Raw genomic sequence first — 24,347 nt, forward strand, 5'->3', positions numbered from 1 at the left:
TTGGTTACCATGGTGACCTTCACTACACAAGGCCTGACTAACACCCAAGGAATCTGTTACCTAAAACCATCGCCCCATGGAGCCCCTGGCTTCAGGAAGGACACTTATCAGTGGCCTGTTCCCCTCGACCCGATCCCCTGCCCCTCCCTGGTTGGGCCTCCCAGCTGCCTTCCATACCCCAAATGAGAAGGACAGCAAAGGCGTCTCCAAGCTTGCACGGGACATCTCACATTCTGCGGCTTGGCCCAGAACCCAGGCCCGAACAGGGAGCCTGTCACCCCCCTGAAGCCCCTGCAGGCCGTCCTGGCCGGCTGGCCAGGGACAGCTTGGCTGGCACATGTGTCCAGGGCTTAGTCAGAAGCCCACAAAATTTCAGGAAGCTGCGCGGGGTGTCTGGTTCCCATCGTGCGAGGTTCATGCTGTCCCTGAGAGGCCGTCACTCTCATCATGTTTTTGCCTTTTTAAACCTGAGCTCCATTAACTAAAGGTCATCCCCTTGCACAGAAATCAAGATCCTCTTCGCTTTGCTTTCTAATCCCTGAATTCAGAAGGCTTTTCACAAGTTTGACTCCACCAAGATGGGTTTTTCTCTGGAGGTCTAGAGGCTGCCTGTATGGGAACCGTGACCTCTTGTGCAGTTAAAGAGCTTAAAACCCTCTTCCCAGAGCTTCCTCCCCTGCCTCTGCTCAGGGCCCAGTCTGGCTGCCTACCCCACACACTGCCACCCTCGGGGCCCAGGCTACAGCCTGCTGCTGTTTGCCGGCAGCTGCCTCTGCCCCAGCACACTGCCACCTTAAACAATGCTGTCCACTGGCCGTGTAACTTTCTCTCATGTGAGTCTCACAACAGACCTCGCAAACAGGTGGACACGGGGGCAGACGAGGAAACAGAGGCAAGGAGAGGAGGGGCAAGCTGCGCAGGTGGCACAGGTCAGGGACAGACATACCTCGAGGGCAGGAACCAGCTATGTGGACAGGGGTCCATCCACCCACCGTCTTCCTCCCCTATGGCAGGCCTCCCAAAGCAGCGACACAGGCAAAGCCACCCCCCCAACACTGGCCTGCCGGCTTCTTTCACTGAGGCAGGCTCTGGGATCCCAGGCACTGGTGGCCTCTGCAGAAAGGAAACGCCTCTGACAGGCCTCAGCTACCCACACGGCCCTTGGCGAGGGGCCTTTAAGTGTCCTTTAGATACAGACCTCGCTGGGGACAATGAGGTCAGGGCAAAGGGGGTTTCATTTTTGTGGTTTCGCTGCAGTGATATTTATTGGACCGGTTGTTTAATTAACTGCCTTGGCAACAGCCGGAGCCACACACGGCTTGTCCCCAGTGCAGAGAGCAGCTGGGGAAGGAGGACAGTGTCAATCGAAAAGCAATGACATTTTTCAGTGATCCCTGACCCGTAATGCACTCAATGACATTTCCTGCTAATCCCTGGGTTTCTGTACTCCAGGGTTTTATCTGTGGAGAACAGAACCGACTTATTTGCAAAGAGACATGGTCATACCCTACGGCCACTCACCAGAGCTGGGTGGTCGATGGATTCCCCAGCCCCCACTCAAGCAATATTTATATACATTTTTTGCTTTAAACAACGGAGATTTATAAATCTGGAGGCCAAAAGCCCCTGTATTTTTTCTACTTAGCTTTGTAGACTTTTAGGGACAACCCAGATCAAAACAGAGCTCCTCATGGTCCCCAACCGCTTCCCGCCCCCTCCCCCCTGCCGCTTGGACAAGCAGACTGGGAAAAGTGAGGCACTACTGGGGATAGGATGTGCGGGTCCCCAGATGCTCTGCAGCACAGCACTTTACAGTGACAGGAAACAGACAAACCCTCAGAATCCCTCAGGGGATGGGACGCGAATGCTTTCCTTCTGACCTCGGAGTGGACTCTGTGTTGCCGGCCCCACGTCCTCCAGCGCTCCGGAAGCCCCTGCAGTTGCTCTGCCCTGTCTGCACGGGTGAGTTGTTCCCACGGCAGAAGCTGCCCCTTTAAGGCTCCTGACCGCAGAAGCGGGGACACTGCTTTCCAGGCAGCTCCTTGCTAGCCTCGGGGAGGCACCCGAGACAGGGACACATCGCCCTGCACATTGACAACTGCACAATCTGCACCAGGGCTCCTCGACCTTTGTGGGGATCAGGCCTCTCTGAAAATGTGCTGGAAGCTTTCTCCACGGGTATGTGCAAGCACACACGAAATGTCACAGTTCAAGTCCAGGGTCTTGGAGGCCCAGATGTCCACCCACATGCCTCCTGGGGAAGTCACCAACTCCAAGGCAAGGACACCCCCACCCAAAGACACTGTCAGTGAGTGGAGCATTTCCTGGTGAAGCAGTCTGCCACCTGAGCGAGGGTGGGAGGAGGGGAGGACGGGGTGTGCACATAGGAGCCGGGCAGCAGCTGGGACACACATGGTCCGCATGGAGAGGCACAGCTTCCAAGAGCCTGGGAGGATGGGGGTGCTCCTGGGGTGAGTCAGGGAAGTTGAGGGGGAGCCCGAGGGCTGGCCCCATGCACTGGACAGACCACACTCCCTACCACACCTCACATAGCTTGAGCTGCAGATTCCCAGGAGGGAGTCAGCCTTTCTTCCCACACCTGGCCGGGCGGCGCGCCACGTGCTGGAAGGGAAAGGCGCCCTCAGCCGGACCCGGGGTCCGAGGAGGGGCCAAGGGGGACGGTGCGAATGTCCTTCCTTTGCCCATCGGAACAGCTCTGCTCCCACCTGCTTCACGTTCTCAGTTTCCATGGGAGATTTCACGTGGAAAAAGGACTTGCTGACGAAACCTCGTCCGATGCTGAGCTGAGCCTCTTCCTCCTTCTGGGACATGCACAGAGACCCAGGGTGGCCGAGGAGCTCTCCCCTTTCCCACCCTCAGATTCCGAGCCTTTCTGTCGGATCATTTGTGTCTCCAATGGACCGTCTGTTTCCACAGAAGTGTAACTGACAAGAGCACGCGCGCGCGCGCACACATACACACACACACACGCACGCACGCACGCACGCCAGCGGCAGGGGCCACACCCTCCAGGCAGGCGCGAGGGTGGAGTGGGGAAGCAAGGTCCTGGCACCAGGAGTGGAGAACCTTGGTCTGTGCATTTTCATCAGCAATTAAAGTAAGATAAAGTGTTACCACCCCTAGTGCCGTGCTGCACACGGGATCAATGAGACAAGGTGTGCAATCCTTTATCCACAGTTTTCACTGTGTTTTAGGATTCCCTAAGCTACCTGCCTTTCTAAGTGAAATTATTCCCATTTTAACAGCCTCTTGAATGCTGGGTCAGAGGTCAGGATCAGGGAAGTCCCTTAAACACAAAGGATGGGCTATGTCCAGTTGGCTGTGCACTCTGCTTACACCTGGCTGTGAGTGGTGGGGCCTGCCTGGGCCAGGGCGGTGGGAGGGTCAGGCTGAGCTAGGGGAAGCAGGGGGCGCCCAGGGCCCTGGGCTGAGGACCAGGCTGCCTGGCAGGATGAATGCCTGCCCTCAGCATGAGTCCCAGCGGCTCCCTTTCTCAGTGAGGCGAGTTATGCAGTTTACGTTTAGGAAACTCTGCCACTCCTAAAGCACCTTTCTTTAAAGCCTTGGCGAGGAGGAAGCCACCATCCACAGCAGTCCTTAGCACCCTGGCAAAGGCCAAAAGCTAAATCGCCTACAGCATCCTCTATGCCAAGGGCACAGGCAGACCCGAGCCAGGCCCCCATGGTCAGCCCTGTCTCTGATGGCTAGGGATGGATGGAGGTGGAAGCCCAGGTTCCCTCTGTGAAGGGAACCTCCCTGGCCAGGGACAATTGCAGCCCCCCTCTGTCATCCATCAGCACCAAGGCACCCACCAATTTTCCCTGATTCTTTGTGAACCTGTTTACACTGCCAGCAGGAGTTACCTCTCCAAGTAACCAGGACCCCAGCTTCTTCCTTGCTGTCTTCAGTGGGACAGCCTTGGGCTAGTTCTAAATGGGGTTTTCCTTTGGACCCCAAAGTGGAATGTGGTGGGAGTGGGGTGCTTAGGGGCCCCTCACTTGGGAGCACAGGATTCTGAGACACAAAGGCTGCTACATCCAGTGTTACTTGCCCCCAAGGGGAGGAGGGCAGAAATCAAAAGGCGACCTCCCACTAGTTCCCTCCCATTGAGCAATGCACCCTCGTGCCTGGGCTGGCCCAGCATGGCCTTGTACTTAGTGTGCTGGAATGGTGACAGCAGGTCCTCTGTGTACAGGTTCTGCCCCACCCACCACCACCTGGGCCAAGCACAACTTGAATCCTGCTCTGAGAAGAAGGGCATCTGGCGCATGTACATTCAAGCATAGCCCCTCCTGTGGTCCACCACCCCCCGCAGGCCGGACACCACCCCACTCCCCACCCAGCACCTCCTGGTGCAGAACACCACAGCCATCTGCCAACCCTACAGGTCGTCACCCCCTTGTCTCTCCGCCCAGGGAGGTGTGCCTGCAGTGGTGACCAGCCCCTCTCCCCAGCCCCAGTGTCACCAGGGCACCCACTTGAAGTTCTCCGGGTGCTCATTGATGGCCATGTCAATGATGTCCAGGGCGTGCTGGTAGTGCTTCTGGGCAGAGAAGAGCAGCGCCAGCAGGTGGAGGGCATGGGCGTCATCCCTGCACACCTTCAGCGCCTCCTGCAGCTGCTCCATGGCGCTGGAGATCTGCCAAAGGAACACACCAGCTCAGAGCCCTCCTCAGGCACACGCTGCCCTGGGACCCAGGAGCCAGGTGCCGGCCGATGAGGGTGCCAAGGCTTAACCCAAGGGAGCCCTGGGCACTGGGGCAGGGTTGCTGCTACAGCAAAACACATCCCCAGACAGCCTGGCAAGGAGGGGTCTGCTGTCCCGCTCAGGAAGAGAGGAACAGGTCCACGGTGCAGCACAAAGGACTGGGGTGGACGCCAGGAAGCACTTCCTAAACCTGAGGAGTGGGAGTCACCAGGAGAGATGGAAATGCTTTCCTGTATCTCTGCTGACAGGTCAGGGGAGCCCCGTCTGGAGGGAGGGGAAAGACCAAAAGGTGGTGCTCTGAGCAGGGGGTGTAGCTTGACCACGGGCAGGGAGGCACGCAGAGGCAAGTGCCCAGAAGAGGGGGAGACTGGCCTCTACCGTGGGCACAGTGGGGGCTTGTCCAGAATCTAGTCCTGTGTTTTGTTTCAATTCAACAAATAATTATTAAGCCTCGTTCAGTACAGGTAGGATGAGGCCAGAGGAAAGTTCTTCCCAGCAGGCAGAGTTCATGGCAGGGGGCAGAGACCAGGGGCCCCCATGGGTCCCAACTTTCACTGGCTTGGGTTTGCTGCCTCCTTTTTCCGAGCCCCACGTGAAAGACGGCAGGCCCCAACTGCTCCACCAGCCCAGCAGGCGAGCCCAGGAGGGGCAGGTAGAGCAGGGGAGGGCTGTGCTCACCAAAACCACCAGGTGGGACTGCCAACACCCTACTGGTCTCCATGCTGAGGGCACTGGTGACTTGCAGCTATGGCTGAGGCCCATCTGTAAGTAGTTACCGGGTCACTCAACTCCCCAGCACATCCACCAGGGAGACTGCTTCAGGCCTGCCCAGCTGCCTGTCACCCTGCAGGATGGCTCTCTTCCCATAGCTGGACTCAAGGGAGGATGTGGATGGTTTAAGGAGCTCCCTTTTCCTGAAAAGACCACATCCCCCAGGAAGGGTCCCGAGATTCCCCTAGATGTGAGAGACACTCAATGCCTCTCTCCTCGCCTCCAATTCCACCTCTTAGCATCCCCACCCGCCTACTGCTCAGCCGGGATGTTGCTACTCTCAGAGAGCAAAGCTCCCCACCCATGTGCCCCAACCTGCGCAGCCCTGCCAGGGTCTGAGAAAAGTTTGCACAGCATTAAGGAGGAGAGAGAATTTTGGCAGTCACCAGTGTAAACACTCTTCTTCAAAAGAGGCTGGCCGGTCCTGGTGACCGCAATAGCTGCTCACACAGTCCCGCAGTCCCACGTGACCTGCAAGGCAGCCCTCTGCCCCGATTCAGTAATCTCTTCTCCACCAAACACACCAGAGCCCCCGGCCTCTGCGCCCTGATCAACACCCCTGAGCTGCCCGTGCCTGGGCAGAGCCTTCCCACTGCCTGCTGTCTGAACTGACTGACGCTGCTTGTTGGGGCCAGTTGGGGCACTCTGTGTTTGTGAATTCATGGAGCTGGGTTCTAGTCAGCTCTGCTGCTCACCAGTCTTTGTCCCCCGCGCTCCTGCCTCTCTGAACTCAGTTCCCTTATCTGCAAATTAGTCATACACTTTACCTCTCTCTGGAGGGTTACAAGGGCTCATCTACTGCAAATGACAATGCTTGTTTATCTTCTACCCCTTCTGTCTTTTCACAGAGGTCCGGCATTGCAGAGCGAGTTAGCAGGGAGCAGGCGTTCCCACCCAGTGCTCTTCTGTGAGCTCCCTCAGGCCTCAAAGCCCACCCCAGTCAAGGCCAGCCTCTGCTTGTGCTGTGGGTTCAGCGATTCCTGGCACCTCCAGGCTGGCCTGATTCCCCCCCACACATTCCCTGTGGTGGCTGTCTCCTCCCCCCCGCCCCCCCCGCCACTGCTGCTTCATCCAGCAGCACCCTTGGCTTGAGGCTCTGCACCCTGCAGAAAGGCCAGCCTCCTCCTTGCCTCCCCTCAATCATCTGGCCCTTGGCAGGTGTGGAGGCTGTGACCAGGTGTGGACAGGGAGGGGGCTGGGAGAGGACCCTGCAGCAGGCTGGAGGGAGGAGGGTGGGGAAGGCCTGGCCCTGTGGCAGACAATCTGCTACTTACAGACGCAGAGCTGACCAGACCCTCTTTTCAGAACCTGTCCACGCGGTGATGGCAAACACCACCTAACGTGTGACTGACAGATACATAGCCCTTTCTACTTCTGGGCTTATGGTGGCAAGAGCTGGGCTCTGGGGTCAGGTTGAGGCGTGGCTTCTAGCTCTGCCACTTCCTGGCTGGCACCTCAGGGCAAAGGGGACCCAGCTCTCGGAGCTGCAATTCCTCTGCTATAAAAAGAGGATAATGGACAAACCTACTTTGGTGGCTATGAGGATGAGACGCTGCATGGAAATTGTCCTACAGACACTTTTGAAAGTGTGACTTTCCCTCTTCAAGCCCCGTCCCCCCCAACAACTCAGGCAGCCAAGGAACGAGTACGACTCTTCCTTCTAGTCCTGAGACACACGCTCCCTCATGCCGTCAGGCCTGGGAGCTGCGTTAGCTCCTGTGACTCCAGCCACGTCAGGGCTCCATCCTCTCAGGAATCTCATGAGTCTTTTTTTAAGACTTGCTCCTTACCAAACCTCAGACACCAGCCTCCCATGCTCATGTGGCCTTGGGCTTCCGTCTGCCTGCCCCTGCACTGTCTCCAGCCTGGCCTCTGTGCAGGCCGTGGGCACTAGTACCAGGTCCAGAGTTCTCCCACGGGGACCTTATTTTGTGGCTAGGTCGAGGAAAGTACAAGGAGGAAGCTAAGGTCAGTGTGGCCACCGGCTCAGCTTGCCTGTGCCCTGGTGATTCTGCCAGAGCAGATCCCATCACTACCCCGGGCTAGGTTTCCAAACCCACAGCTGTCACCACACAGGGCAGCCAGACGTGCTCTGGGCAGGACGGGTGGGTCGCGGGGTCCTCAGAAACCTAGCAGGCAAGGACTCTAGCTTAGAGTCCATTCAGGGGATCCTCAATCCTTGGAGGCCACCAAGATCTGAATCTCTAAGGAAACCGGGCATCAGGCTCCACTGGCCTGGCCCAGCCATCTCTCTGGGAGGATGGATACTATTCACCAGGGATGGGTGAATAACTAAACAGGTTAAAAAATGCATGACCAAAGGTATATCATTAACTTGATTGGCAAAAAAGGCACCGGTTCTTTCACAGAGGGCTAAAAATAAAGTGGTCTCAGGTATCTTTCGGTTGGTGCTCCTAGGAGCAGTGGTGCTCCTGGACAGAAAGGCACTGAGGGGCCCAGTGCCCAGGCCAGGACTGGGGTCAGGGTGCAGCACAGCGGGGTGGGGTGGGTGGGGGTGCAGACTGGAGGTGCAGGAGGGGTGGCAAGGGGAAGGGAGAGAAGCAGCCAGAGACAGTGGGAATGACAGCAGGTATGTTGGGGAGAAAATGGCTGAGACAGAAGGACATGGAGAGGGAGACAGAGTGACTCAGACGCAGAGTGACAAGTCAGGTGGGGACAGACAGGGTCTAGGCACAGGGCAAGAGGGCGGGGTCCTGGCACTGAGCGTGACGACGTGGTGGGAAGCAGAGCCAGGCCAGTGCAGGGCAAGAGGGGAAGGCGAGGCAGGCAGCAGAGGGAGGAGCCAGCCGCCCCGGGGACCTGCAGGAGGGGGCAGGTCACTGAGTTGAGTGAAGGAGGGATGAGAGGCCGAGCGCTGACCCTGACCAGAGACACCGGCCTCCTGGCTGGTGAACAGGGCCCAAGGGCCCCATGGTCAGAGGGGTCAGGGGACCGTTTTCCTCCCCGGGCTGGGTGGGCTGCGGATCAGAGGCCTGGGTTTCCTCAGGTATAAAATGGGAGCACTGCGGCCCACCTCCTCAGAAGGTGGGGCTTTCCCAGGCTAGTCGGGGGCACAGCAGCACCCCTGGTAGACAGCGCTGCCCTGCACTGGACTATGAGCATGTGGGCTTCTGGGGGCTTCTCTCCACCAGCCCGGAGCTCGGCCCTCCCGCACGTTGCAGGTGAGGAGAGCCATGCTGCCGGGCCAAAGGCTTGTCTGCAGGCCCCAGGTGAATGGTCAGTGGGGTCATCTGCATGAGTGGCACTGGGTCAAGGCCACCTGAGAGGTCCTCCTCCAGAGGGTGCACACGTGCCCAGAGCACCCACCTGCAGGCCGAGGCATCATGTGAAAGCAGAGGAGACTCTGAGGGGACTGGGGTGGGGGTGTCCCTGGAAACACCTGCCTCCTCTTGGCTGCACTGCTTGGGAATAAGGTGGGTCTGACTCCAGAGGCGGGGGAGGGGTGGTCCCCATGGGCGAAGGTGGTCAGTGGATGGGAGGTCCAGAGGCTGAGGCCTCATGGTGGTATATCCACAGAGTCAGAGAAAAGTTTTGGGGTCACACAGGAAGCCTATCCAGCAACAGCTCCATGTGCCAATTGCTCTGTTCCCCAAGACCTTGGGGAGGCGAGGACACAGACAAATGCTTGCTGTGGTCACTCGTCAACTTCTCAGGAGACTGACATGCTCTGGGGGAGCGAGGGCAGAGAGCAGTCCCTTCCCCTGTGTCTGCCAGGGGCCAGGGGCTTTGCCCACGTCACGCGACTTCTCCTCACTAGGCTCCTCATGTGACAGACAAGGAAACACGCTTGGAGAGGTTAAGTCACTTGCAGAGGGTCACACAGTTGGAAAGCAGAGGTGGCAGGAGAAGCTCCACAGTCCCAGGGACCTGGGGGTTAGAAACTGTGACAACCCACCTGTCGCACGAGGGCTAGCTGCAGGGAGACATAGAGGATGACCTGGGGGTCACCGGGCGCCAGCTGCTGGGCTCTGTGTGGGAAGAGGGAGTGAGAAGTCAGTCATCAAGGGCTGGGCAACCAGTGTGTGACCCTCCAGCATGCCAGCCCTGTGCTGGGCGCTCTGGGGCAGTACGTGGGGGGATTCTGCCTGGCCCTGCCTTGGAGGGGTGCCCAGCTGGGAGAGGAAGGCTCAGGCAGGAGGCCCGTGGGTGGCCCAAGGCAAGGACAGTGGCTCTGGGAGGGCTGGCACTAGCTGAACTGGGGGCCATCTGGGAGGGCAGGCCAGAAGTGGCAGACCCTGAAGGAGGGTAGGGGTAGGAGTTGGGGAGGACAGTGTAGGACAGAGGCTAACACCTCCCTGACGTGGAGGCTGGGAATGAGGCGCCGGAGCTGGGGGGAGGGAAGGCCTCCACACCCTGGCGCCCACAGGCCGCCAGGACTAGAATCTCCCCACCCTGGGTTGGGGACAACCCAGCCCAGATGGGCAGGAGTGCCACACGCTCCAACGAAGGTCCTACCCATAGCACTGCCACATCGGTGCTCAGAGGGAGAAGCCTGGGATGGGCCTGGGGAGTGGGCAGCCCTTTGGGGGAGAGGGGTTCTCTGCCTCTCCCTCCCTCCCTGACCCTGCGCTGCCAGGAAACCTCAGTAAGGGCTGGGGGTGGCTGGGGAGGGGAGTCAAACACCATTCCTGAGCCCCCGCCACATGGGGGACACTGTGCCAGGTGCTGTTCCTGCTTTATCTTACGTAATTGTCACAACAGCAAGGGGTTACTATGCCCATCTTAAAGTCCTGAGCCCAGAAGGGTGGGGGCTGGGCCCGGTGGCTGCTGAGGCCCCAGTTCCTCGCTGACGGGGGACAGGGGGTGCTCCAACAGTGTGGAAGGCCAGAGGCCCAGAGCTGAGCTCAGGGCTCAACTGCCTGCCTGACCCCGAAAGCCTGCCCTTGCTTGCTGTGTGCAGTTTCCATATCCATAAAACAGAGACAGAAACCTCTGATCTTCCACATCAGAGGGTCCAGTGAGGTAAAGCATGTGAACATGCCACCTCGTGCCACCAAAGGCAAGGAGCCTCTGCGCAAACGGGATTCTTCTCACCTCTCCAGCGTCTGCAGTGCCTTCCGGTGCAGTTCATCTTGCTTGGACTTCAGGGTGGCTGCAGGAGACAGGACAGAGACCAAGCCTTCAGGGGTGGCTGGAAGGTGCCCCATTCCCCGGACGCACAAGCTTTGCAGGGAGAGGCCCCTCCAGGGCCGCATCTGGCAAGCCTCAACTCCGGCAGCCTGGGCCTCCCAGCACATTACCTGGCCTACAGGTTCCTTCTACCCTGTTGCCTCCTCCACCACCTGGGCCAAGCCAACCCTCCCAAAGGCCCAAGCCTACAAGCTTTCCACAACATGGGTGTCCCACTCAGGAGGCCCAAGCCTCGAGATAAAAGCCACCACTTGTCTAGCCATGTGCCTTCCTGGGCCAAGGCGACTTGTTTTAACCCAAACGGGGCACCTTTCTGGTAAGTTGCATCCTACTTTAAACACAGCAGTGCAGCGTTCTTAGCTTTGGCTGCCACTGAACTGCCTGGGAAGCTTCAACATGATTGTGTCCAGAACCCAACCCCAGACCAGATCAGAATCTGCGGTGAGGACCAGGCATTAATGGCTGTCAGAGCTTCCAGCTTAGAAGGCATAGAAAGCAACCGCTGTTTGCAGAGGGTTAAAGGCACAAGGAGGGTGTTTTGGTCACAGCAGAGTTTGACCAAGGGACTTGAGTGGTGTGTAGAGACCAAGGTGTTCCCCAGGCAGGGCTCGCTGAAGACCCCGTGATGGCAGTTGATGAAGAGCAGGGACCTGGCACTCACTACACCAGGAGGTCGCATATAGCCTCCTCCCCGCTTTGCACGGGTCATGCTGTGCAGGGCCTCTGAGGCCGGTGCAAAGCAAACTCCCTGCACACAGCCCCACTCCCAGGGGCTAGCATTCGGGGGACGTGGGCATGGGCTGATTACTATTCCAGGTCCGGTCCAGGTTGGGGCTCATTGCTCCCCATCCCTCAAGCTGCAAGGATACAAAAGTGGGGGCTGCCTGATGGATGGTGGGGGAACAGGGCTGAGCGGGCAGGGCTGGGGAAAGAAAGTCAGGCTTGGGGCAGGAAGGAGTAGAATCCATCAGCCAAGCACAAGTAGTTATTAAGCACCTGCTGTGTACCCGGCCCTAAGCCATGTGTCAAGGGGAATTTAAAAGACTCTAGAAGATCACGGCAGTGCTGAGGGCAAAGGCAGGACTATGAGAACCAGAATGAAGACATCGTGGGGTCGAGGGCTAATGGTGCATTACAGACAGAAAGCACCAGGAGTTCCACGGAGGAGGTCAGCACGGGCTTTGCTGGAGTGGAGGATGGTCTGGAGGGGTGGAAAGAACTCTCCATGAAGAGGAGAGAGGAGGTTATGGCTGAGAATGGAAATGGGAGTGAGAGTGTGTATGTGTGTGTATGTTTTTGCACGCATACGCGGCTATCTATCCCAGAGGAGTGCATGGTGCTACTGGGACATGGTGGTGGTGGTGGGGCATTGGTGGGGGGTAGTTAGGAAGCCCGGGCCACCCCCCACACAGAGGCCTCCCATGGCACTCACCATCGGTGGCCTGCAGGCTGTAGGTGAGACCCAGTGCCAGGTAGCCCTTGGGGAGGAACTCCCCAGCTTCCTCCCCGAGACCGATCACCATCATGGCAAAGCGCTCTGCCTCCTCCAGCTGCAAAGAGGAGAGGCCGAGGTCATGGGGCGGGGAGGCTCTGCTGCCCTAAGCATGGCAGGCAGCTCATGATCACCAGCCCAGGACACTGCTGGGCGAGTGCAGACAAGAACTGCGATTCCTTGCATGTGGACGGCATCATCAGAGAGGCCAGGTGGCTTGCTCAAGGCCACATAACCACTGAGCAAAAGGATCAGAGTGTTTCATTTACCAGTGGGTGACTCCCTGGACCTATTCACTCACTGAGGGGCTTTGTGCTCAAGGGCACAGGGAGAAGCTTCCCTTGCCCCAGAGAGCCCAGCTTCCCAAAGCTTGTTCTGCTGAGAACACATCAGGCCCATGTGTGCCAGCTCCTTCCCTCACACGGCCTCTGTAGGAGCCCATGTCTGTGCCTGCCCTGCTCAGCAGAGAGGGGAGCCAGGGCTGGAGGCAGGCAGGGCTCTGGGGCTGGGCCTCGGGAACATGTGCCTTGCTGGACATCACCAGCCCCGTGAGTGGGCAGGCTGCCACTCTTGCTCTGTCTGCGAGCTCGCTCCCTTCCTGAGACAAGGAGATCAAACTTCAAGGGAAAAAGGCCCAGGGCTGTTTTTGTCCTGAGAGCAGGAGAGACTGTTCCAGTTGGAAAAGGACCAACTGGTACGGGTCACGTGTGAACACATCATCACACATAACACGGGACACGGAGAGAGAGGCACACACGAGGCAGATCTCACGAACACTATGGGGCACCCACAGCAGTCAGGCCGGCTCAGGGTGCACAGGACAGGCAGGGGCCTCAGCTGTGCCTATTCACAGTACAAGTGTCTCCAAGAAAAGCCCTCTCCCTCCCACCCAACTCAGGAAATGTCATCTGCCCATGTGCCTGGCATGGCAGCATGCCCAAGTTCATGTCACTGAGAACGTCAGTTTCCAGTGAGGGCAGGGATGTTTCCTCCATCACAAAGATCAACTCCAGCCCACAGCAAGGATCTGAATGCATCACACCCAAACCCTCCAGTGCCACCCTGACATCAAAGCCCCTAACCACGGACATCTCCCCCATCAAAGGCTCACACAGTCAGTCAACTGGGGAATTCAAGTTCAAGAGATTTAAGTTGCCTTCTGGCACCAAAGCCTCCCACCCCACCCCACCCCAGGCAGGAGAGGGGCTCTGGGCATGTTGGGGCCTGACCACAGCTGCAGAGGTGGAGGGAGCAGTAGAGTCTCCCTGGAGTCAGGAACTGAGATCCTGAGACAGAGGCCATGAGCTGCAGGGGAGGTGAGCTGGGCTGAGTCCCCCATTTGGGTGCAACCATGGTGAGCTACGTACAAACAAAGGGACTGAGGGAGCAGAGAACCCACGGTGCAGAGAGGGGAAAATATACCCAGAGGAGCCTAGCGGACTACGTGATGGCCCAGAGAGAGAGGGCGGGAGGGGCTGCCTGCCCACCCTCCCTGACTCCAGCTGCAGGCAGGTGGGGGTGCTGTCACTGGAAGGAGGAGGAGTCTGAGAGCTGGGTTTTGCCTATGGCACCATCAGGCCCAAGGACCCGGGGTTCGGGGAGGCTGTGGCTGGGGAAACCTTGCAGCTGCCTGCTGCTCAGCCTCAGCTGGCAATAGATGCTAAGACCTGCCTCCTGGACCACCTGGCCCAGCAGGACTTGGGGGGCTGCCAGGGCCTGCAGTCGCCTGCAGTCAGAGCCATGTGTAGAGGATAGCACTGGAAGACAAGCCCCAGACACAGGCTCCAATCCTGGCTCAGCACCCGACAGCCACGGGAGCAAGTCACTCAGTTTTTGTGTCTCAAAGGTCTTCATCTGCAAACTGGGGGGTTGGACCCCCTCTTTCCTCCCTCCTCCCTCCCAGGCTCTGTATTGGAGGCAAAATCATACAGGACAAAGGGCTCTTAATTCAGGCACAGCCACTGAGCTCCAACAGAGGCAGTTGCATGGCTGGGGCTATCGAAGGAGGCCTCAGGGCAGAGGTGGGACAGGAGGCAACGAGGGAGGCCAAAGTAAGCAAAAAGCACCCCTTTCCTTCCTAATATGCCGTTGCTGGTCTGGCTCATCTCACACACTGTCTCAGGCATTATACTCCATTCAAACAGGAGCGAGTTTTCTTATAAATCACCAAGCACAAGTTAAAAAAAGAATCCAGACACCCACTGCACTCCATGCATATATACTTTTCCCATGACCATGTCCTTCTACTCAGCAGATGCCAGCTTCTACCTCCTGCAACCTATGCAGAGAGGGTGCCTGAACAAGGCTCAGCAAATACTGGCAAGAGGAAGAAGTTACCCTCCAGTTCATATACATCATATTTTGGATTAATAGAGCTCGTCATCCTTTAGCTTTAAAAAATGAAAACATATATCCTGGACTTGTGATCCACTTTGACCTCCAGATCAATAGCCTTCTGTGGCCAGTGCTTGCTAGCACTGTCCACATAGTTTAAAATGGTCTCTAAGCATGGTGTCACTATTTGCCTCAAATCAAAATCACAAGGGTCAAGGTACCATTTGCCTACATAGCTAACACCATTTTGATTCCTAGTACCATACCACAAAGCAGGCTTTTTGCATGTGGAGTCATTACAGTGATTGTGAAGGGAAAAAAGCATTATCAATTCTATTAAGTAACAACAGATAACACAAGAGCATATAGTATTAATAAACATGGGTGTTCTAAGTAGCTAGCAAAAGGAAGAATGCTATCACAGAAAAAACAAACAAATAAATAACTTTGTAATGTACCATTCCCCTTCATCTAAGATAAGAGTGGAAATCCTACAGCCCTTGAGAATTTGACTTTGCCACCTCTGTTCCAAAGTACCGTAATCCCACTCAACTCCAGAATCAGCCCCACAGCCATCAACAAGCTCTTCGTGCAGAAAGGCCAGGCAGCTAAGAACACAGCTCTGGGGCTAAATTACCTGGGTCCCCATCCTGGTCTGGTCACTCACTAACCTCGGGCAGGCCACTTTGTTTTGCTGTGCCTCCTCTCCTCTTGTGTGAAATGGGATAACTAGTGTCTCCCTTATGAGGTTGCTGGGAGGACTGAGTGAGGGGAGACATGGCGAATGCTCAGGGCAGTGCCTGAAAAAAATGGAAACTATTATATATATGTTCATATATATAAATTACAACCAATATACACAGTGTGTGTGTGTGTGTGTGTGTGTGTGTGTGTGTGTGTCTTCCAGCGTTTTTAAAGTCTCAGCCTAATGTGACAAGTGTCATCCGGGTAGGGACCCTGTCCCCCCATAGCTACATGATTTCACTGACCAATTAGGAGGTGGCACCAAAGACCCTCTGGAATCCCGAGAGGGGACACTTACTGCCTGCCTTCTGTCTCTCAGCCTGACCCTTAGTGACAGAAAAGGAGCGACTGTGTACAAGGACAAGCTGGTGTCTCCGCTACACCCAATTGTTCAAGCTCTCTGACCCCCATCCAGGGTCTGGCACACACATGCACATAATAACCACTGCACCTACCCATTGTCACAAGACTCACTCCTACCATGGGATATTTTCTATCCTATTCTCTGATAGTCTATTTCAATTAAAAAAAAAAATTCTATTTCACAACCCACTAATGGGCCTCCACCTGCGATGTGGCAACACTGAACTAATCAGATAGATGGCGCTGAGCGGCCCGGCGCCTGCCCTTCTGCAACCGCCCTGGCCACCTTCCTCCCGCCTAGCACCTCACGCGCCCTCTCCAGTGTCCAGACGCTTCCTCCTTGTGGCTTCAAAGTTGACAGCTGGCGGCTCTCTAGTCTGGGCTGCTGCTTCTGCAGCAAGCTCAGGTTACAGCACTGGGCCCTCCTTGCTCATCACGATCCTTGGAGGGTGGGGGGTTTTCAGAGATCTCTCCAACCTTCCTCCTCCGAATGATACGTTGCTCTTTACTACCTTCTTTACCGAGGGCAGCCTTGTAACCGTGCCACGAAATCCCAGGTGAAGAGGCTCCTCTGCAAATCTAGAGTGATCGAGGGCTCGCCTGGCGTTTTCACGGTGCCACAGCTACCTGACGGCAAAGGTGTTTCACAGCCAAAGATTCTGAGGCATCGGGAGCTCAAGTGACCTATCTAAGGTCATCCACCTAAGAACTGTGCTTCCACCCCAGGTCTCCTGATACTAAATCTGCCTGATACACAGCTACCCTCTGTAGTTTTTCATTTTTCTTCTCTCTGACCTTTTGAAAAAAGGATGCATTGAAGGGTATAATGCTTTGATCCTTTGTTTTTGCGTTACATAAGGAAAAATTTCCTGTGGCTTCACAAGCTCCTATCTCTCTCCAGTTTCCCTAATTCAGTCCCCACACAGATTGGCTCCTTGCTTGCACGCTGCTGGTGCCCAGGGCTGCTTCCATCTCAAAGCCTGCCGTACTCGCCTTGCATGAGCCAAAGAGGTTTTACCCTCGGAATCGCCACCCTCTTCCTCTCTTCCTGGGAACTGGAGAAAGTTCATTTCTGAGCCTGTAGAGTTTGGTTTAAAGAGCACCTCCAATTTCTCCTTAGTTCCTTCCCACAGAGCCCAGCACCTACTGTTATAGCTGCTTGACTGAAAATCTATTTGTTTCTTCCCGGGAAGAGGAGGCATTCTTTCTAATTTCTATAAGCTGGTGGCATGAGGGCTGGCAGTCTTTTTCCCCTACCTCACTTTATCCATCTTCCTGGGTCTGCCCACCCCTGAACTTGAAAAATGAAGGCAAAAACAAAAGCGTGTCCTTTCTGAGTGCCTGCTATTTTGAAAGGGCAGTAATAGTGATAGGTACCATTTACCAGGTGCCTACAACATGCTAAGTGGGGACATTCCTCTGATGTTCACAGGCACCAAGTCACAGTGGATGTGATTGTTCCTATTTTACGGATGAGGAAACTCAGGCACAGAGAGGGTAAGTTACTCCCACAAAGTCACACAGTAAGTCACTGGGCAGCGATCTGCCTCCAAAGCCTGTGCTCTTCCTACTACCTCCTGCCGCCCCTGACCCCCAGCCTGGAATGAGGTGGGAGACAGCATCACAGACCTTTCCAAAGACGAGCATACCCCACTTTTCTAAATCACAACCTCCTATCCTGTGTCTGTGTGACACATGACCCATGTACACTCTATCCTCCTTGCCTCCTATAAAGGTTTCAACTTTTTAAATACAATGAACCTTAAATAATTATGTTTGGAGGGATACTAAAAAATATTTGCATCTCCCTTTCTTCCTGCTGTACAAATGGGGACCCCGGCAGGAGCTGGCCATGCCAAGGCAGGAGGCTGCCACGCAGGCCTCTCTGGTTTCAGCACTGACGTCACTGGGTCAGAGCCTGGGAAACCCTTCCCCACCCAGGGGAGCTTCAGGCTAAGCCCTGGGACCAGTGCCCTCCTACCCCAAAGTCAACCTTGCTCAGCTACTCCCACCCTGGCCCAAACCCCCAGGAGTCAGCCAGCCTGTGACCACGCAACTCTGTCAGGCCCCCACCCAGGGGCAACCTTGCTCTCAGACCCAGACCCAGCCTGGGGTGTCACACAGTGGCTCTGGGCATGAGGACAGGATGCAGGGACAGCAGGTGCTCTGCCTCTGGGCACGTGGCCACCCAGTCTGGTTTCACCCGGTACAACTCGTTTTTCAAATGTCCCAGTTTCAGCCTCCCTTCCTGCAACCCAGGCCAATTTGTCCACCCCCAGATTTCTGTCCCCTGCTCATGGGGCTTGGCTGGGCAATGGCCAGGCCTACTAGGGGCTGACCTGAGCTAGAGTAGCTGCAAAGGCAGGAGATGGAGGGGGTGTGAGACACCTTTCAGGATCTGTGCCCAATCTCATGCACTAACACCCTTGGCCCAATAGTCAGACCCATTCTTCCTGCTGTGGGCCTTGGGAACAGAAAATACTGGGCTGCCCCTCTCCTGGCCTCCCTGGAGAACAGGCTGCCCTTGGCTACCCCACAGACTGCTCTCTGCCCGGTGCCAACCCAGGGAACAAGAAGTAGCTACAGAGCACAGGGAGAGCCCCTGAACCAAATGCAGATCTCCCACCCTGTCTCTTCCTGGCCAGTTGGGGCATGCACCGCTTCCTCGGTTACTAATAACACCCACAAGGTGCAGGCTTCTTTGTGGGGGAGGGGGGGTCAGAGTGCAAGACATGGTAAGTGAAGGAGTTCCCCATCCAGCAGGGAAGGCGTGTGCCGCACGAGGCACAGCCCATTGCCAAGTGCACATGCCCATCAGCCAGTAGGCTCCATCCAACAAGCAGCCGGTGCTGAACTCCCGGCTGGGGTTTCAAGGAAGAGATGGAGACCATTTCTGCCTTTGAGAAGCACAGATGGTCACGATGTGCCACGATCCATGTCCAAGGCAGGTATAAGCAGGGATTTAGGAGGCACAAGGGTGAGGCTTCCAGATCAGGGAAGGCTGTCAGGAGCCCACTCCCGGCCTGCCTGGCAGCAGGATCTAACCCTAACCTGTGCCTGATTTAAACCCTGGCTCAAACCGGCCCCAAAACCCAAATATGCTGCTCAGCTGAAGTTAAACAGCTCACCCTTCTCCCCGATTCTGATGACAAGTCTGCATGCTTAAGTTTCCTTTTGGGCTTTTCTATTTATGTTGTCATTGATTACTTTGCTCCTAACTCATCTGATTTCAATTTGGACTGATTTGATCCTAATTTTATTACCATGTAATCTGAATGCACATAATTACTGTAATTATGCTGCTAAGGGAAACAGCTCCTCCATGGTGGGAAGACCTAAATTTAGGGCTTCCTGGCAAGGACGGCCGTTGGCTGGGTGGACCCATAGCTACCTCAGAGCTGGCAGCCTCCAGGCGCACAGATGCCCTCCCCCGCCTACCCCTAAAGAGAGGAGTATTTTGGGCTTCATCCCAGTGATGAGCTTGAAGGCCCCCTCCAAAGTCCCGGAAGCAAGCAGGGGTCTGAGCGGGTACTGGGGAGACCACTCCTCTGCATGCCCCGGCTCCTACCACCACCCCGCTGCATGCACTTAGCAGCCACATGCCACTCACACCCGAGTGCTTGCTCACGAGGGCACCCTACCTCTAGGGAGCAAGATGCCAATGGTCTTCCCCAAAGACTTGGGGAGCAGGAGGGTTCCCCGATACAGGGCTAGGGAACACAAGCTGTGATGGAAGGGCCTGCCGCCAGCATGCTGCATGCTCCCTTGCCCTTTGAGGCCAGTCCAAAGCCCCCTCCTCCGCGAAGCCTCCCTGACCCTCCAGCCCTCTCCATGCTTTGTCATTTATACCACGCCAGAGGAAGAGACTTACTGTTCCCATTTTACAGACGAGGAAACTGAGACATGGCGAGATTCAGGACCACCAGGGGGTGGGCAGTGAAACTCTCAACCACCGCATCACACTGCCCCTTCCAAAAGCCTAGAGCCCATTACAAGATCGGTATGCTGCAATTCTCCCCAACCCGGAGGACACCAAAACTCCTCTGCCCCGGGGCCAGAAGCCATGCTTTCCCCTCCTCCCGACCATCCACAGTGGGGAGGAGGTCTCAGCACCAGCTAGACAAAGGGAAAGGTTCTGTTTTCACCCACTCTCCTTGTGCTAGGGAGTCAGTCCCCGCAGCAGAGAGCAGGCAAGGCCCACTAGGTTGGCCAGACGGGGACCCTGCAGACAGATGGGGCCAGTCTGCAGTCTTCAGGAAGAAGGGTTACAACATGGAATTTATGGGGAGTGTATCACCTCCATTCCCAGGGCATGTGATTTATCTGTTGCACACCCAAGGAGAGGACAGTGGCAGGAAGAGTTATAAAGGCTGTTATTTATGAAGCACCAGCTGTAGGCACCCAGAGCCTGGAACAATGATGAGGGGTGAGCTGGGGTTGTCAGGTCAACAGGAAGACAGGACGGGCTGTCTCCAGGTGCAACACCCACTTTGGGAGACCCTGGGCCCAGAGGGCAGATGAGGGAAGCAGGGAACATAGGGTGGGGGCTGATGGCCCACATGTGGGAGGGATGATGCGTGTGCTCTGTATTACTTGAGAGGGTACAAACAAGAACACCTTCTGACATCAGGAGGCTGACTAGGACTTAAGAAAGCCAAGACTGTCTAGAGCCCCCACGGTCCTGGAGGAGCTGCCAAACAGACCTGAGGGAGGACCACGGCGAGGCCTGGGGCCCGGGGGTCCTGGCCCTGTGCTCCTCCACTGCTCCAAGCTGCTGGTCTCCTGGGGGTCTTGTCGGGGAGAGGCACCCCTTGAGCTGTAGCCTCCTAACAGCCCAGCTGCCCCAGCAGGGAGCAGTAGGCCGGCAGTCGGGGACAGGGCAGGGCCGGGGGGCTGCAGCCAAGAGGAAGGAGAGAAGCCGACAGAAGAGCCACCTTCTCATTCTGCCCAGAGCTGGCTCTGCCCGCTCAGAATCATGCAGACTGGATGTCAGGACACCTGAAGCCCCTGAAATGACAGGGCTAGTCTAGGTAACTCCACGATCTTGCCCACTACCCTGCTGCAGGGCCCCACACCTGACTCTCTGGAGGCCACACTTCAAGGCTGAACTGCAAACCAGACACCATCCTGAGTCAGGGTCCTGCCACAGGAGTCCGAGGCTGGCAGTGTCTCAGAGCCTTTCTCCCCGCCCCAGGCCCCTCTGCCTCAAAGCTCCCCCAGCCCCCACCTCACGCACCCTCGCAGACGCCAAGACGGGCACAGCCCAGCTCATGCCACCTCCCGCCATCCTCCCACAGGAGGCCCCCGTAGCTCACTCACCCAGTGCAGGGACCCAATGCAGACCTTGGCGGCCATCAGGGGCACAGTGGGGTCAGAGGGCCGCAGCTTCACGCACTCCCGCAGCAGCGACACGGCATAGGCCGACTGCAGAAGAAAAAGCAGGATACCCCGTCTTTCACAGGCCTGGGTCTCGGCAGACTAAGGACCTCATGCCTACAGTGGGGGGATCCCCCAAATACCCAGGCCTCGCTCTGTGCTCTCTTCCCCAGAGAGTCAGGCAGAGGCACCCAGGCCGTGCTGGCAGGCAAGTCCCTCCCGGGGCCTCAGTTTCTACATCTGGAGAGTGGAGGTTGTGACCCCTTGTCCTTAGGCGACGTGACAACAGCTAACATGACAGAAGATGGGAGCTTTCCAAAAGGATTTTGAAGAACCACAGAAATCTTAGAGGCAGAAAGGGGCTCTCGTAATGGGGACTCGGAGGCAGGGCCATGGCAGGGTTGAAGGGACGTACAAAGGCTGGCGGGGAGGAGAGATGTTCCAGCTAGCACAGTCAGAGAGAACCTGGAGACAGGAATCAGGGGGTCCCCAAGGCTCCAGGGGCTCAGACTGGGCCTGCTGAGGATGGCCAAGCGTGGGGCGGGGCAGGAGGGGAGCACCCAGGGCCAGGCATAAGCCAGGGGTCAGCAAAACAGCCCACAGGCCAGATATGACCTACTGCCTGTTCTTGTAAATAACATGTGACTGGAACGCAGCCGCGCTCATTCATTTATATATTGTCTACGGCTGTTTTCACGATACAATGGCAGTGCAATAGTTGCGACAGACTGTTTAGCCTGCAGAGTCAAAAACGTCTACTACCTGATCCTTTACAGAAAAAGGATCTGACTCCTGTTCTAATAAATGCTTTGTAAATACTGTCATCTAACTTTCTTCCACAACACTCCCATGAGGTAGGTGCTAAGACCCTACTTTACAGACAAGAAGAGCAAAATGCGGAGGTTGGTCGCTTGTTCAAAGCCACACCGCCCATTAAGTGGCTGAGCTGGGGTTCGAACACATGCTGGCTCCAACCACTACCCTATTCTGCCTCCACAGTGACTATCTTGGCCTGAGGAGGCCTGTTTCCCTGCTACGCAAACACACACACACACACATCCAGGGCTGGAACCTTCTGCGTCCAGCAAACTCAGCAGTAACCCTCCCAGTGTGGGCACCCCTGTACCCATGTGACCTTAGGTAGGCAGATGCATGTGTGTGCAACTATGACAATTCTCACGCACTGGGCCTTACAATGGGCCAACCTCCCCACCACTAAGTAGCTGTCACCCTCCCAGCAACTCTGGAGGTACCACTGAGGAAATGGAGGCTCTGGAAGGCTCTCCTGTCCAAGCAGGGGGTGAGTGACAGGCAGAGGCACACTAGGCTCCACTAGTCTGTGTCCACCCCGGCGCCCCCCCGCTCCATCTGGCCCCCTCCTTTCCCTGCCATCTAAGGAAGAGCTTTTCTCAACCGAGACGTGATAGATTTCCCTGGGCTCTGGCTCAGACTCACCAGGCCAACGGCAGGTGCCCCTGCCAAAGGTCTGCTCTGGGCCCAGTACTGGGCTAGGGGTTGTGCAGTCACTGGAGGAAGGGGCAGGAGGCCATGGCCCTTGCCTCAAAGGGCCCACAGAAAGGTTCTGGGAGAGAAGATCAGGGCCACCATCCCCCATGGCTCTCTCAGGAAACTAGAGGGTAGGAGGCCAAGCACAGGAGACTGCACGGGGTGCCCAGCGTGGGCCGGGGCCAGGGAGGCTGCGTGAGGGGCTCAAAGGCACTGTCAGGCCATCCACCTCCTCCCAAGACCCTCCCCTGTGAACGCCACTCCAAGCCCCTCCATCCACACCCAGCAAGCCTCAGGCTTCTCCTCGGCCTCCTTCCCGGCGCTGCTGACCTCTGGATCCCCACCATGCAAGACTCTCTAACTCCGACCCTCCACGTCCCCATCCTCCCTTTCCACCCCACCCCCACGCAGACCAAAAAAACGCTGCTATTTAAGGAGCCATCTGAGGACTCAGCAGTCAGAGGAGCCGGCTCTCTTTTTTTTTGTCATGCTGGTTACCTAGCAACGCAGCCAATGCAACTGCCGCATGGAGACCAAGAGAAGAAACGACCTAAATCACACTGCAGAACGCATCCGTTATTCCTGCAGGTTGAAGCACTAGATATATTTATACTGCCCAGCCTCACCTTCTGGAAGGCCTTTTGGGCACAATCACAGGGACAGAACCCTGATTTCCTCCTTAGGCTTTTGGCGAAGGCAAGTCTGGCCACTCCTGAAAGCCTCCTGGGACAACCCAAGGTTGCAGGGTTCCCAAGGGAAGTGGAGAATGCCTTCCAGAACAATCTCCTGCTGCAACAAGTGCACAGTGGGTGTAACCCAGGGTCTCCAGTCCACGAAGCTGCATCATGAGGAACTCTGCAGTCAACCCGACTCCCTGTCTGTAAGCCCACGCCTGGGCCCACCTTGCTGGTCTGTGGAAGAGCCAGGCTAGGAAAGCAGCTCCCTGGATGCTGGGCCGATGCCAGGCTGTGTCTGCACCTCTCTGAGCCCAGCTGCTCAGAGGTGGAAGACCCTTACTTCCCAGGCTACCATGACACCTTCTCCTGGGCCTGGGGGGAAGGAATTAAAGCTGACTTCCCTATGCAGTGCATTTTTCTGAGGAGGGGTCCTCAGCTTTCCTCAGCTCCTCAAAGGGGTTCAGGACACCTCAAAGGGGTGCAAACCACTGCCCTGGCCCCGGCGGCTCCTGGCAAATGAGCACTATCACAGGATTGGAGGGGGCTTTCTGTTTCTTGGAGGCAAGAAGACGCTGTCTATGTCACCGTGAGCTGTCTGCCTGGCTTCTTTCAAGTTCTATCCCCACCTCCTCCCAGCCCCATCCCCACTACCCCGGGCTGGCTGGTGCCTTCAAGATCTTCCTGTCCACATCCCCAGGTTGATGCATCCTCCCAGCCTCTCCACCTTTGCTTGTGTTGTCTCCTCTGCCTCTAGTTCCTTAGGAGGCTTCCTCTCATTTCCTGGCCCCTGGGGGGCTGGGGCCTCACCCTGTCTGTGTTCTGAATTCTCCCTGAGCCTTGACAAGACCCTGCTGAGCACAGAGCCAAGTAGATCATGTTGTGACTTCAAGATGCTCTGGGAGGTGGCCGAAGGGATGGGGGAGGGGGAGGTTTGGGAAGACAAATGTCCAGCAGGGACCCTAGGCCGGACTTCCCAGCCTCTCCCGTCTTCAGGCTGCTGCACCCGCTCCCCCGTCCCCGCCAGGACCTGGCCTGACTCGCTGCCGCGGCCCGAGCTGGCTGGCACACCCTCAGTGAGAGGAGGAGGCACTGGCAAGCCCGGGGCCCTCCTCAGAGACGGCTGTGGGACCAGAAATGGAAAGTGGCACAGATGGGCCGGGGGGCGAGGAATTCCCTCAGCCCCACGAAAGGGCTCTGGGTATTT

The 24,347-nt window shown here is 56.7% G+C and overlaps 1 protein-coding gene across 2 annotated transcripts in view; it reads right to left on the reverse strand.

Annotated features, from left to right (window-relative positions):
* TTC7A (tetratricopeptide repeat domain 7A) overlaps window positions 1-24,347 on the reverse strand; it is a 119,957-nt gene that overhangs the window by 35,300 nt on the left and 60,310 nt on the right. For both annotated transcript variants that reach the window (XM_012638868.1, XM_012638869.1), the window contains exons 11-15: window positions 20,904-21,008; window positions 12,084-12,201; window positions 10,556-10,613; window positions 9,417-9,489; window positions 4,500-4,660 (exon numbers count right to left, since the gene is read on the reverse strand). In XM_012638868.1, coding sequence (XP_012494322.1) covers window positions 4,500-4,660; window positions 9,417-9,489; window positions 10,556-10,613; window positions 12,084-12,201; window positions 20,904-21,008 — 515 coding nt within the window. The remainder of the gene's footprint in view (window positions 1-4,499; window positions 4,661-9,416; window positions 9,490-10,555; window positions 10,614-12,083; window positions 12,202-20,903; window positions 21,009-24,347) is intronic.

This window comes from Propithecus coquereli, unplaced genomic scaffold, assembly GCF_000956105.1.
Source record: "Propithecus coquereli isolate 6110/MARCELLA unplaced genomic scaffold, Pcoq_1.0 Scaffold136, whole genome shotgun sequence".
NCBI classification, from domain to species: Eukaryota; Metazoa; Chordata; class Mammalia; order Primates; family Indriidae; genus Propithecus; species Propithecus coquereli.